The sequence below is a fragment of the Pagrus pagrus genome, assembly GCF_965226575.1.
Source record: "Pagrus pagrus genome assembly, chromosome: 14".
NCBI classification, from domain to species: domain Eukaryota; kingdom Metazoa; phylum Chordata; class Actinopteri; order Spariformes; family Sparidae; genus Pagrus; species Pagrus pagrus.
In genome coordinates this window covers 10,604,190-10,617,641 of record NC_140198.1, presented here as the reverse complement: position 1 = coordinate 10,617,641, position 13,452 = coordinate 10,604,190, and the positions used below count along the sequence as shown (strand labels likewise).

Genomic DNA, 13,452 nt, shown 5'->3' with positions numbered 1-13,452 from the left:
AATCTCCTGTAAGTGTTCCCAGTAACAGTTCAAGAAATCAGAGCAAAGATCCTCACCTGTTGCAAGTCTGGGCACCGATACAGCGGCCTCAGGTTTTGACTCAGAGCCGCACCTTTTCTGCACCGCGGGCTCAGAGTTTCTAGTTCATTATCGCACACGTCTTGAATGCAGGACTGACAGCTCAACACTGCAGGCAATGGAGTGAATGATAACATTGAGTTAAAGATGCAGTTTTAAGAGGTTTCGAGGGTTCGATAAATCTCCTTGTGTAAATTCTCTTTCCTCTAGGACAGCAAAAAAATACAACATTGGTGTTCACGGTACTTGAGTCAGTCGCTTTGTTTGTATAACGATTATTTTCATGATTAAAAATCAGCTAATTATTTTTATAATCAATTGTTTAGTCTATAACACGTCAAACATTTTTGAAAAATCCTCATTACAATTTCCTAGAGGTGAAAAAATGCTTCTTTTGTCCAACCAACAGTCTAAAACCCAAAGACACTTTGTTCACTATACCACATTTATGAAAATGACAAAGAAAAGCAGCACCCATGTCACCCAAAAAACACTGCAGAAGAGCCCTCTAGGGTGCCCTTCCTGTGCCTTTCTTGCAAGCTGGTGTCATAGCAGGTGCCCTTTTAATCCACCACTGGCTCTTTTTGATAACCAGGGCATTATCGCAGCATATTTTCCTTCTCAACCATCGTAAAATTCTGCAAAGTCATGCAGGTCTTGTAAAACGTTATGAACAGCAACAACATCCACGAGTGTCAATGAAAATATGGCTCATTCCCACTAAACCAATAAGACCAAAAGTGCCTGCGATAGGTCAGATCTACAGAGAATACACACACTCAAACACACAAATGAGCTCAGATAGTTTGTATGTAACCTTTGACTCTTCCAGGGGTCTACTGGCAGTCAAATTTACCAGATTTCCATTTAAATTTGCAGTAAAATCAGGTTTTATTAGATCATCTGTAAAATCCTGCATCTTGAAATAGATAACAGGCCTTCTCTGGGTCTAAGTTTGCAGTAAATTTTTCAAGTGAATCACAAACGGCTGCTGGTGGTCGATGACGGGGTGTCACATACTCAATTCTACTCCTAAAACAGCTCAAATTAAACAATTTGCGTCCACAGCCACCTGTAGTAAAAGCAGCTTTTTAAACAGCTGTGAAAAGCGAAGCCGTCTCTTTTATGACCCAACGGCAGCGATCAGGTGGCTGTTTGTGGAAAGTTAAAGAGCATTCCTCAGAGTTCACTTTCCCTCCCCTCTTCCTGCTCCAGTCCTGCTGCTTTATGATCTTAAGAGTTCAGTAATGTGATCAAATTAGTGTGCAGCCAGCAAAACTGTGCCCGTGTCCCCAAGCGTCAAATGTACTCCCGGAGTAATATTTGTCTAAAATCAATCACATATTGCCGTGTTTCCTGCTTTTACTGAACCGTTCCTGTCTGTGAGGGAGAACAAGGCAGACAGCTGCAAGTAAGAAGAAACTGAGGCTCAGCTCAAGAACATTCTTGAATCAAGTTGGTTTTCATTGGATTATACGCGACTTTAAATCACCTGAAAGGCAGGCTGCTTCATTTCTTTAAAAGGAAAGTAACCTGTTGTGACTGAGCTGTGTTTATGAATATCTTAGTCCGACTTGTTAAGATGGCTGTTGCTTCCATGCAGCTGCAAAAGGACAAAGTCCACGCAGTCAGGTGGCAGACGCTGCAGTTGGGATGAAGTCACAGGTGACCTTTTTTACACAGACATTTTATTCCCCTCACGATTACTGATGTTGGATTTCTTTTTTCCATTCCAGCTTTTCTGTCTTAACTTAATGCCTCAGTATAAATAATCTGTTACATTTTTATTAACATTTACAACTTAGGGCCTGTGTCCACGTAACGTTTTTTTCCAGACAGGAACTTCCACAAAAGAGGAATAAAAGTCCAGTTGTTGGGAGCAGATGCGCTTTTATCACCATACGTGTTGCAGCCTCCCATGTCCAGCGCTTTTCCACCAGAAAAGGGCTGGACATGTGGACATCGCCCTCGTTTACGTTTCCATTTAGCAACGCAGGTGTTTAACTATAATCAAAATGTGTTTTGCTTATTGTAACTTCACTTGGAAGTTTGATCCAGACTGATGTCTGTGCAGAGTTTGACACTGGAAGGCTGTCTGGAGGGGAACTTTAAGACAGTCTTGGTTGTGAGGCCTCAGTTGTTAAGCTAACGATGCTGCAACATTTCACAACTTCGACATTTGATAACGCTGCTTGATTGAGGCCAGTGCAACAAAAGGCAACACAATCTCTTCCACAGCAGGTTAATTTGAAACATTTCAGTATTCAGGTTATTTGGCAGAGCTTCGTGTGAAGCTTTATCGCACTGTTGGTGCATTTTAGTCGAGGCGGATCTGTTCTGTAGGGATTTCACCGAACAACAAACTCGATTTTCTATTTCGATAATAATCAGCATTAATTCAAACTGTCTCAGGGTTGTGTTTAAATAGAACCGTCACTCTGGGACTGACCACAGCATGAGTCATTTGTGCATTCACGACATCTGCCGCTTCACGGTTCTGCAAATATACAACTAAATGTGTCAGGCACCACTCAAGGTGTTAAAGTGGTTGTGCCGCAGCTTGCTAGATATACATTTGTGAATCCAACTTCCTTCTGTACAGTTTCATGTTCTCTTAAACGTTGACATTTGAATTGAAATGAATTACTGTTCTGGTGTATTAATACCTGTGTCATGAGAAAACTCACTAACTGTGTTTCAGTTCTCCTTTCAGTTCCTCCGGTGACTCATTATTCTACCTTCGAAAATCTCTAAAACTTTCCTGAACGGTCTGAGATCTACAATCCTCTCACACTGACATATCACTGCAAGTATTTTGGTTGCACGTGCACCCAAAAATTGGTCAAGTGTGTTCAGTCGGTCAGCCAAAGAGACTGATTTATCAGGTCTGATAATGCTCTATAGTATACAGTTTAAATGTTTGTATCAATGAATGTTTCTTACAATACCCCAATGCTATTTTAGGTTAATTTATCATTTGAGTTTCTCGAATCTTTTTAAACATCAACACTCTGATAAGTTTTTACAATTCTTGAGTAACTGAGGTTATCACAATTTCTTGTTGCGTGTGCTGTAATTTAAATGAAGAAAAACATGTATCTGCACCTTTATACTTATTTACAACCATGTATAAAATGTGTTAAGGATAAAAGTAAATTGGATTACTCGGCGCACCTAAATCATGTGCTGGTGCACCTACATGCCACCAGAGTAAAAAGTTAGTCTGGAGCCCTGAAAATGCATTTATTTTATTTATTCAGTTTATTTCTCAGGGACAGTGCATATTAATGGACATTACTGCAAATATGCCAGAATTAGTCAAGAGGCTAGTTTTCATCTGCAGTCTGCGGACAGGCGTCAAGTTGACAACCTAAAACCAAGAAACGATTTTAAACCAACAATCACATCTTCTACAAGACACCTTCAGATATCTGACGACTGCCTGACAAAACATGAAAAGAGTAACCTGTAGCTATATAAGCCCACCCAAGGTGTTGCATGTGCAACGCTTAAAGGAAATATGTAATCTTGTTGCATCTGCATGTGTCTGTGCATGTGCATGCATCTCTGGGGCCTATAGAGAAGGTGGCATTCCGGCAAAATAAGACCCATATTGTCATGGGAGAAAAATACATGAGTAAGTAATACCACAGTGCATCGAGGGGCTGAGTCACCGTATCATTGCCGGGCAGTGTAACTAAATAAGTCCCCGAGCTAAAATATTTACCAGCTTCAGTCCAGCTGGAGTCCAGGGCCAATACTCCACATCAAACATTCAACTGATGAGATGAGGAGGCACGAAGCAGGAGACCTACGTCTGTGGTGGTTGTCATGAGTTTTACCACTATGTGAATGCTGTTTCTGCCACAAATGTTTGCTTGGAAGTACATTATACAAATAACACTTGATGACCTTAATAGATTTTTAATGATGAGATTATTGAGTTCAGATGTACAAGGCGTTCCTGATGTTTTCAATTAATGCTACCTGTTGAGGAAACATAAGGAGTTTTCCCATCCTAGCTCACATGTGCACATGTATCATGCAGCATGCTAATGTGCAAGAACAAAAGATCTGAAAAACACATTTTGTCCTCATGGGGTGATGCATGCTAACTCCACACGGAAAGGCCAATGCCAGTCATCTGTTAAGCTAAAATGCCAAACATCCACTGGTTACAGCTTCTTACATTTTAGGCTTTTATATCATTGTGAATTGATCATCTTTGGCCTTGGTCGACAAACAAGAACATTAAAGAAATCACCTTGGGCTCCTTTTGTTTTCAGTTCCCTTTAAATTACTTGAAAAATAGAACTGAGCAATTCTCTAAGAAATGTGTGAGGAGCTGAAGTGTCGACATGCGTTGCTGTATAGCGCTTTATTCTTACCAAAAAACCCAGCATGTTGAAACAAACGATCAGTTACACAAGGGAGAAGAAATCGTTGAACGGTTCTGTTGCAAAATACTCAACGTGGGTGTTGCTGCTCCTTCCCTATTCTTAGGAACAAATATACACAATTTTGATTCGGAGTGATGTTAAAAGTCAGCGACTGCATTTAGGGCGTGTATGCGTGTGAGTGTGTGAGTGTGTGTGTGAGAGTGTGTGTGTCAGACAGTCTGCCACTGACAAAAGCGAGGCAACAATAGCACCAGAGCTGGGCTGAGTCGTGCCCTAATTTCCTTCTCCTCCACGCTACGTCATAGCTAGAGGAAGACCCCCAACCCCCACCGTGCTGTACTGCAGTGGCAACACAGACACACACACACACATATATACAGGAATGTACATGTTCACTGGGCACACACATGTTCTCATGAGCAGAAATGCACAGGTTTAATGGGAAACATGCATGTTTATGATCTCTGTGATGTATTCATAAATGCAGACAATATGCTGAAGGCACACACACACACACACACACACACACACACACACACACACACACACACACACACACACACACACACACACACACACACACACACACACACACACACACACACACACACACAGCCCTCTCTCTCCTCTTTGTTTCTATGTGACGTATGCACAGGAATGCCTTCAGACAGTGACACCCCGTCTCGCTTTCCTCTTTCCTCCTCCATCCTCTCTACCCTCATCTCTCCACAACCTAGATTACTCTCCTCCGAGCTCTTCCATAGGCGGGTAGAGAATAAGGCCATGTCGGCTTTTAAAAGCTATTGTGACAACAACACCCCAACCTCCTCTTTCTCTCACACGCACTCTTTTTCTTTTGCCCCTTGGCGGCACATACTCTCCCTTTGCTCTGGTCCTTTTAAAAAGGAGGGTTCCCTCCCTCCATCGACCATAATTGAGAATTAGTTATGGTGCGGGGTGGGTTTGTGTGTGTGTGACCCTCATCTATCAGCACAGTTGACAGTTGAGCCACCAGATGACTGCTATTACCCTTCTTATTACTCACTAACAGCACAGTGGGTGGCTGCACAAAAACAAAGACAGAAGGTAAAGAGAGAGCAAAGGATTGCAACAGTGCGTGGTCCAACAGAGGGGATTCCCACCTCTTCTTCTTCTTCTTCTTCTTCCTTGGGACATTTACACACTAGTCCTCTTAGCCAGCGGCTTGTTTGTGAGGTTGCTAGGGGCAGTTAAAAGTTCAATGTGAAGTCAGAGTAAACGCCTCAAAATGAAGCCATTATCAAGACAGTGCTAATGGGTGGAGGGCTGTTTTTAAGCGGTAACAGGCTACACATGCCTGAACAACATGTGCCCTTTCAGGCTCGAGCCTTTGATATGTACTGTATTTTTTAGAACGGGACAATCAATCTCTCTGGTTTACTACATAATAGTGGTTCTTGGAGAGTAACTTCAGTTTTGGGCTATTTCTATAAAAGTTTAAATATCAACTGGCCGGCTTCCACAGCCATTGTTTTATTGGTTAGATCTGGTCAATTATATAGGGCTAAAATAGTAGCTGAGAACTTTATGGTTCAGTCTGCTCATTTTTGTACAGATGAAACCAGAGTGGGACTTCTGCTTCAAGCTCTTGCTATTGATAAACTGACAAACCATTTCAAGTGAACTTTGTCTTGCTTTGCTTTAAGCTCCTGTCAGTAGGACGATTCGTTTTAGAGTCTCATTCCCAACTCGTCACATATTGATGCTTTTGGATGGCGGCCGACTCGACCTGCAATCCCAAAGCGTCGAGTTGGGAAATTCAAAACGTCAGTCTTTGATGAAGTTTGGAATGAGACTCAAAAATCAACTATCTTAACAAACAGGAGCTTTAAATAGACCATAAGTAATTATTTAAACTAACTCAGAAGACGTCTTCCTAATGTACAGTATGAGTAGTCATCACATAGAAGCTGTCCTTTCAACATCTTCTTTATCGGCTGATGCTGATAAATCAATACATCATTATATCGGCCTATATCCACACATTTTTGCAATGATCCCACAAATGTGGTAGTTAAACACTTATGTCAAAAATAAATAACAGAGGCAGGATATTTGACAGTTTTAAAATTAACTTTATTTTCTAAAATGAACTGAAACAGTTCACTTCACTCCAAATTTAATAATTTTAAATCACCCCCAATATGTGCACGCAAGTCTTCCACAAACTTTGGTCAAACATGTATGTTTCTATATAACTGTACAGTGCATCTGTGTCAGTCCTCCTGACATGCTGATGCTCCATCAGTAAGCATCATCTCATGAGTTCTTTGAAGTTCAGGTCACACACACTCTCAGATTACACACTGTAGGCCATATAGAGTGCACACAGAAGTCACCCAGCCATATAAATGAAGTCAAAGAACCAGCCTACATCCATATTCACGCACAAATATGCATAAGATCACACAAACACACACACACACACACAGCAAACACTAACAGGGCACTATAACAAACCAGCTGCACTGAGCTTCCTCTCATGTTTCAGGCCTCCACAGCCTAAAAGCTTTAACGAAATGGCTAAGATAAATGATTATTATGACAGAATGATGTTTTCACTTTTCACTGTGTGTGTGTGTGCTCAACAGTGGATGACAATGTGATGATTACACGTCTTAAGGAGATGACTCTCAGACTAAAACATTCCTCGCTCCAGGACGCAGCACTGTCAAAGCAGCGGACAATGACCTCATTGTGAAAAACTAGCTCATGACAGCTGAACTGGCATGCAATGTGTACAGTTACAGGATTAATTATTGTTTTGTCACTGCAATCACAGGCTATTCAATGGATTTTTTTTGGTTAAAGATCTACTGACCACGGATTACAGATTAGAAGTGTAATGTTTGCCTTTTGGTTGAACTGCTGAGGTGTTTTGAAAGCTGACCAAAAAAGGTGTATACACATATTCACTGTCTTAAAATATGTAAATTTTCATGTCAAAAAGTTCCATAAATTACAAAAACTATGTCTTTTACCGAGATTTTTTTTTTAAATGAAGGTTTAAAAAGCAGCTAAAACATAATATAAACAATTGAAACGTAAGGTAATACAGAACATTTGATATCATAATGACAATAAAACCTATTTTTATCCATACCTGTAACACAAAACGGATCTGGATGATGTTTGTGCAACATTTCATAGCAAGATGACACTTAAAACAGATAACAGGCAACATACACTACTGAGCCAAGTGACGTGATCTTAAAAAATAACTCCATTACTCTTTAAACTTTCAGCTGAAAACATGGCAACATCATGTGTCGGTGTCACATAAACTGTCTAAACACGGTGTCTTGTTTCCCCTCGCAGCACCAGTGAATGCCCAGATGGTAATTAGGGTTTGTTTGGCTGATTGAACCATGTGCTGTTAGAGGTGGAGCAGAGAACCAAACATTTCTACAGTCTCCGTAATGACAAGCTACATCTGCCCTTAAATGACATCTGGCTAACACACACTTGAACTCACACACATTTGTGCATCTGTGTGCGTGCATATGCATCTGCCATCTTAGTTTGTGTACGTCTCAGAAGTAGTTATCCGAGGGAGACTTTGTGGTTTTCAAAGTCTATACTGAAACAGAGTTTGTGTACGCGTGTTCAGGCATTTGCTGAATGCGTCTACATGTCTAATTGCTACATAAACCAGTCCGACACCCACAAACAGGAAGAAACTGCTGTAAATTTGCTGTCTTGGTGATCAAATCTGTGTGTGAGAAACCCTCATCTATTTGAAAGTTTACACTAATGAGCACTGACATGTCAAAACCTCAAACACTCATCAGACGAGAACAAGAGGACGAGAGAAGAAGATGATTACAATGCCTGGGGAGCCTGGAGCCAACAATCACATGACTGTTGCAACTGTCATCAAAATGCAAATAACTTTTTTTGCTTTTTATTTAAAATGATTCAAAATCTAGTCATATTTTATTTATAGTTATATTTGCTGTTAGTGTGAGCAGATTATAACACATTATACAGCGCACCACAAATGCTTTCTATGCAATTTACTACCATGCTCTTGGCACTTGGCAACATTAATTATTAAGATACCAACATTGTCAGAAATATGGTGTACAGTCTGGAGGTTGGTAATATGGATACTTGCTCAGTTGCCAGTTTATTAGGGACACCTAGCTAACAGTAATACATTTTACTATAACAGCCATGCGACAAATCTTTCCTTAGTGATCTTTCCTTGTATTGATTAGTTTTTGTTAAAGAGGTGTTGAGTCAACTGTATGGTCATGTTTTTTTACATTATACCAAAGTCTTGCGACACGGGAGCCATCTTAGCACGGCAATTTTAGGCTACCAAGACAAGGCTCCTATCTAAATGAAAGAGGAGAGAGCCAGAACTTCACTTGTGATGGTCAGCAGACATAAAAACTGCATGTATAGAACCACCAGTCCAATCCGATAAAAGAAACTCCTAAAAAGTTCAGTGACTTTGCCCCGAATTAAGGTTTCAACTATTTTTCCCACAGGTTGTACTGGTACTGCACATTATTACGGTTTCACGACACCAACTTCTTTTACGCTTCAATCCAGACTGCTTTGGCATGACGCCATCAGCTCATCAACCAGAGCACCTGAACAAATGCAAGTTTAATGTTTACCTCTTCTTTCTTAGTAATCCTGTGCATTAGCGTGATATCCTCCTCTTCCATGCTTATTAAAAGTCTGTCTGCAGCCACACCGACTGCCGTAAAGCTCAACTGTGTGCCCACGTCAGTGCAACATCACAACTAACTGACAAGTTGATTGTTTTATGCAGAAAGTTTAACTCAGATTTAAACAAAAATTAAATCCAGTATTTCTATAAAGCAGTCCTGCTCATTGCATTGGAAGATTGCAACAGGTAAGCTTCAACGGTATACAGAAGTCTCTGACAACAGTCACATTTTATTGGCTCACCAGTCTATAATCATCATCATCATCACCATTAAGTCATTACACAATACTGAAAACCCAGAGAAGACAGACATGACAAGATGCTTCAGTACATCCACAGTAGCACTGTATAAGTCCTGAGCATCATGGCCCATGTGGCTGTAAATGTTTCCCTTTCTCTTTCTGCGGTAAAATGTATGTAGTCATTAGAACAAAAACACATGTGAAAGCTGTCAAGAGACTCGGGGCCTCCTCCTCCTCCTCCAGCAGCAGCAATTAGTAACAAACGAAACATTTAGGGGCTTCCCAGGACAGTCACACATCCTCTCCCCGCCTCAGGAGGAGCAGAGGGGGCTGAGGTGCGATTTCAGATGGGGCAGAGAGAGATTTACAGTTCAGCTGCGTGGAGCTGTCAGGAAAGACCTGCTGCAACTGATTGATCTCACGCGCCAGCAAAAGCAAACAATACAGTGTGGTACAGGTATAAAAAGATTAACTAGGAACATTTGCTGACTCGCCCTTTGTTCGCCAGCACCCGGCTACAATGGCACAGAACAAGCGAATGACTCCCACTCTCACCGCAACCTCAGTGAATCAGGCCCTGCTGTTTGATTTCTAGACCTCACCAACGGACAAAAGCAGAATTGTCTTTATAGCAACACATCAGCTGACAGGGCTTTGTGGTGACAGAGGGCCGAGCCGGTTTGTTTTTAAAGGTACAGCCGATAACACCGGGGTGGAAAGTTCAGGTTAAACGACAGGCTGGTCTGCCCTGGACTTTCCACGATTTGCCTATCTGGATATGGGCAACATGGATAATACATTATGGTCCAAAACACATTATTAACTAGAGTATTGTGTGTGTGTATGTGTACAGTGCTGCACTATCCAAACGCACAAAGTTGAAACAGCTGCCGCTTGTGTTACTGCAAAAGACAAAAGACCAGTAACTATATGACTTCTGATCCATGTAGACTCAGAAGTTGTGATCTCAACTTTTAATCTTTTTGTAGCTCAACTTGCTGTGAAAGATGGTGGGAGAGAAGAGGAGGGCCGCGACTAAATGGACTTTGAGGTAAGACTGTTTTAGAGACTTCTGTTTCCGAAATCAACCTCAATCACAACATCATTTCTGATTCTTGGAGACCTGGCCACTGTAGCAAGTGTCATTTTCTCAGAAGTTCATATGATATCTGACATCTCATTGCTCTTTCATGACTCAAGACTAAAAAACTGAATAAACTCTGTGTTTTCCCCTGTGTTTGCTGTTGTTGCTACTCTGATGAAAACATGAAGTGATCCAGTTTTCTTTGTAACCATTGAAACCACTTGGAAACGCGAGGGTTGGGAAAGTTGTGTTTGCACTTCAAGGTTACCGTCAGGTTTTGGTTATGGGCCATTCCTCATGAGTTGACAAAAATCACCATTTGAATATTGGACGTTAATTTACATACAAATGCAAATTGGTCATGAGAATAGCTTGTGAAGAGGTAAGGCAAGCAGCAAACCCTGCCATGAAATGAACTTACTGTTCTTGGAACTGTGTGCAAGTACATGAAGACTCGACAGCCAATGAAACTGGATTTAAATCTCGCCAACACAACAAAGTATAAAGCAAACCCAATGGAAGTTTCTCTTGGCAAACTGACAATCACACGACTTCATAAGCTGATGTTGCGTATGACGCCATACATACCTGTCTCCTAATACCACATTGGATATACACAGGTGGATACACATAAGGTAGCATTTTTTCGATAGAGTAGGCTATTGATTCACGCTACAGTAGCAAATTTTCACAAGGCAGCATAAATCATCAGGAGACTAGCCCAGACGAATTCTAGGGTCACTGGCTAATTAGCGAACAGTAGAGCTACAAGTAGCAAAGAGCAGCAGTTGCTGGTTAATGCCGCCCCCTTTGTTTTTGGAGCTACCTACAAATTACACCTTTGAAAGGAGCAATTGTTAGCTTAGCATCATATCTGTATTTACCACTTTGCTGGATGTCAAAGAACAACTTGCAATTTGACAAACTGTGATGTTTTTGGCTTTAAGCATCTGCCTTCATTTAGCAAGCTTCTGACAGTGTCTCAGCCTATGACCCTGGTAACCACCAAGGAACCTAAAAAAAGAAGGGTCAGCACTAACTATCTCACTCTGGTGTTAATGGGTTGTGCTTGTGGTTTTCTCGCAGTTGATCTGTGAAATACTACCGAAATACAGCAGTGGCGCTGGTGCGGCATATTGTTGCCTCCGTGGTCGCGCCAACGCAGCAGCAGTGTCTCTGGGCTCCGTACAAAACAGGCCACCGCTGCTCCACCACCCGGCCTGTTTGTTCTGCCTAACGTGCCCGGAGACACTCCTGCAGGATGAGCGACAGAGGACGGGAATGGAGGCCGAAGAGGCCGTTGTGTTTGCTGGTGGGGCTGCGGTTTGTCGCAAGGAAAGCAGACATTACCACAGCCACTGTGAGACCCAATAGCGCCTCACTACACACTCTTCTGTTGTTGTCAGCCATACGGCGATGGTGCAACCAAACTACACACCTGTTAAATGATTGGCTATTTGTGGCACCTAGGGATTTGATAGGCTGTTTAAATGATGAAGGGAGTGAGCATACGTGGGATTAGTCTGTGAAATGATTGGCTGTTCTTACTTCATCAAGGATTTGTTTATTATAAGCCTCATTTAAGCCTATATCTCATTTTCTGGAGACTGCCTTCAATATAAGTCATACAGCATCGACATGTTGGGTTTAACTGTGTCAACGCAGTCTGGTACCAAGCGAGATTCAGTGACATAATGACCCCTCCTTCTTCTCTAGGCTCTTTGGTCACCACCTGTCCAGGCTTGCGGTTTTTGGCTTTTACTTTCAGACTCACCTCATTACAATCAGGAGGACAGAGAGTTATCCCTCTTCTCAACATCAAACAGCACAGCCTTTAACATATTCACACACATGCCAGCACTCATCAGTGTGAGCATAAAATACACACTCTCACACCTCTCTCTCCCTCTTAAATGCCTCATAATGTGAGCTGATGGGTACAAATGTGCTGACAGCTTCAGAGCACACTCAAATTCACCCGCCTTGGCTCTTAACTTCTTATCAGCAACACACACACATAAAGAAAGAGTGAGTTTTGCACACACACACACCTCCTGGAGGCATCTCAGCTTTGGGCAGCATGCATACACACTTACATTTCAAAGCCTGGATCAGCGCCTTGCCATCTTTAATCAGCTCCTTGATGAACTTGTTGGTCTTGTCCAGCTCCAGCTCGTGGGACTTGAGCCTCTCCCTGAACTGAGGGCTGTCCAGGTAGCAGTCACTGAACTCCAGAGCAGGTAGTCCCATCTTCATACCACCACTTCCAACCTGGACGACCAACCCGGCAAAAAAAAAAAAAACAGGAGAGAGGGAGGAACAAGAGCAGGAGGAGAAGGAGGAGGGAGGAAAGCCTGAGCTACTACTGCTGCTGCTGCTGCTGCTGGAAATGATGGAAAATCCAATTACAACATGTAAACACCGGGGCTGGAGAGGTATCCGAGAAGAGTGCCTACCTACATAACCTTAAAGGTGGTAACGCTCAAGTTGACAGAAGCAAGAGTCCAGCAGCAGCAGCAGCAGCAGCAGCAACAGTCCGACACGGCATCCAATTGCAATGAAAAAAGAAGTCAGAGTGAGTGTTGCTGGTGGGCTTCAAAGAAAACACTTGCTCAGGTAAACCGGTGCTGCATTCCTCGCGACCAAGTCATCGTGGAGCGGACAGAGGAGGGCAGGAGGGAGGGAGGAGGCATAGAGAGAAAAAAAACACACACACACAACTAGGCTCCTCGTAAATGCGGTGTCTTCCCTGGGCGGTTTTAAACACACTGCCCTCTCTGCAGACCCGCTCGAGCTCAGCGCTGCAGGCCGACACCAACCTACCCGGACGCGGATAATCCCACGATGGACGGCGCCGTCGGCCAATCAGACGGCCGCGCTGCTGCTGAGATGACTCGTCTCGGGGGCGGGTGTGCGGTGAGCTAC

At 42.5% G+C, this 13,452-nt stretch overlaps 1 protein-coding gene across 2 annotated transcripts in view; it reads right to left on the bottom strand.

Annotated features, from left to right (window-relative positions):
* The window catches only part of LOC311269762 (rho GTPase-activating protein 26-like), a 95,858-nt gene extending 82,514 nt beyond the window's left edge, over nt 1-13,344 (bottom strand). Inside the window, exons 1-2 of one of the 2 annotated variants that reach the window (XM_084374155.1) lie at nt 12,984-13,344; nt 12,624-12,798 (exon numbers count right to left, since the gene is read on the bottom strand). In XM_084374155.1, the coding sequence (XP_084230281.1) occupies nt 12,624-12,783 (160 nt within the window). In that variant the 5' untranslated portion in view covers nt 12,784-12,798; nt 12,984-13,344. Of the gene's footprint in view, nt 1-12,623 lie in introns of both variants that reach the window. The other variant, XM_084374154.1, reaches the window with a different exon arrangement.
* Nucleotides 13,345-13,452: the final 108 nt, after the last annotated feature.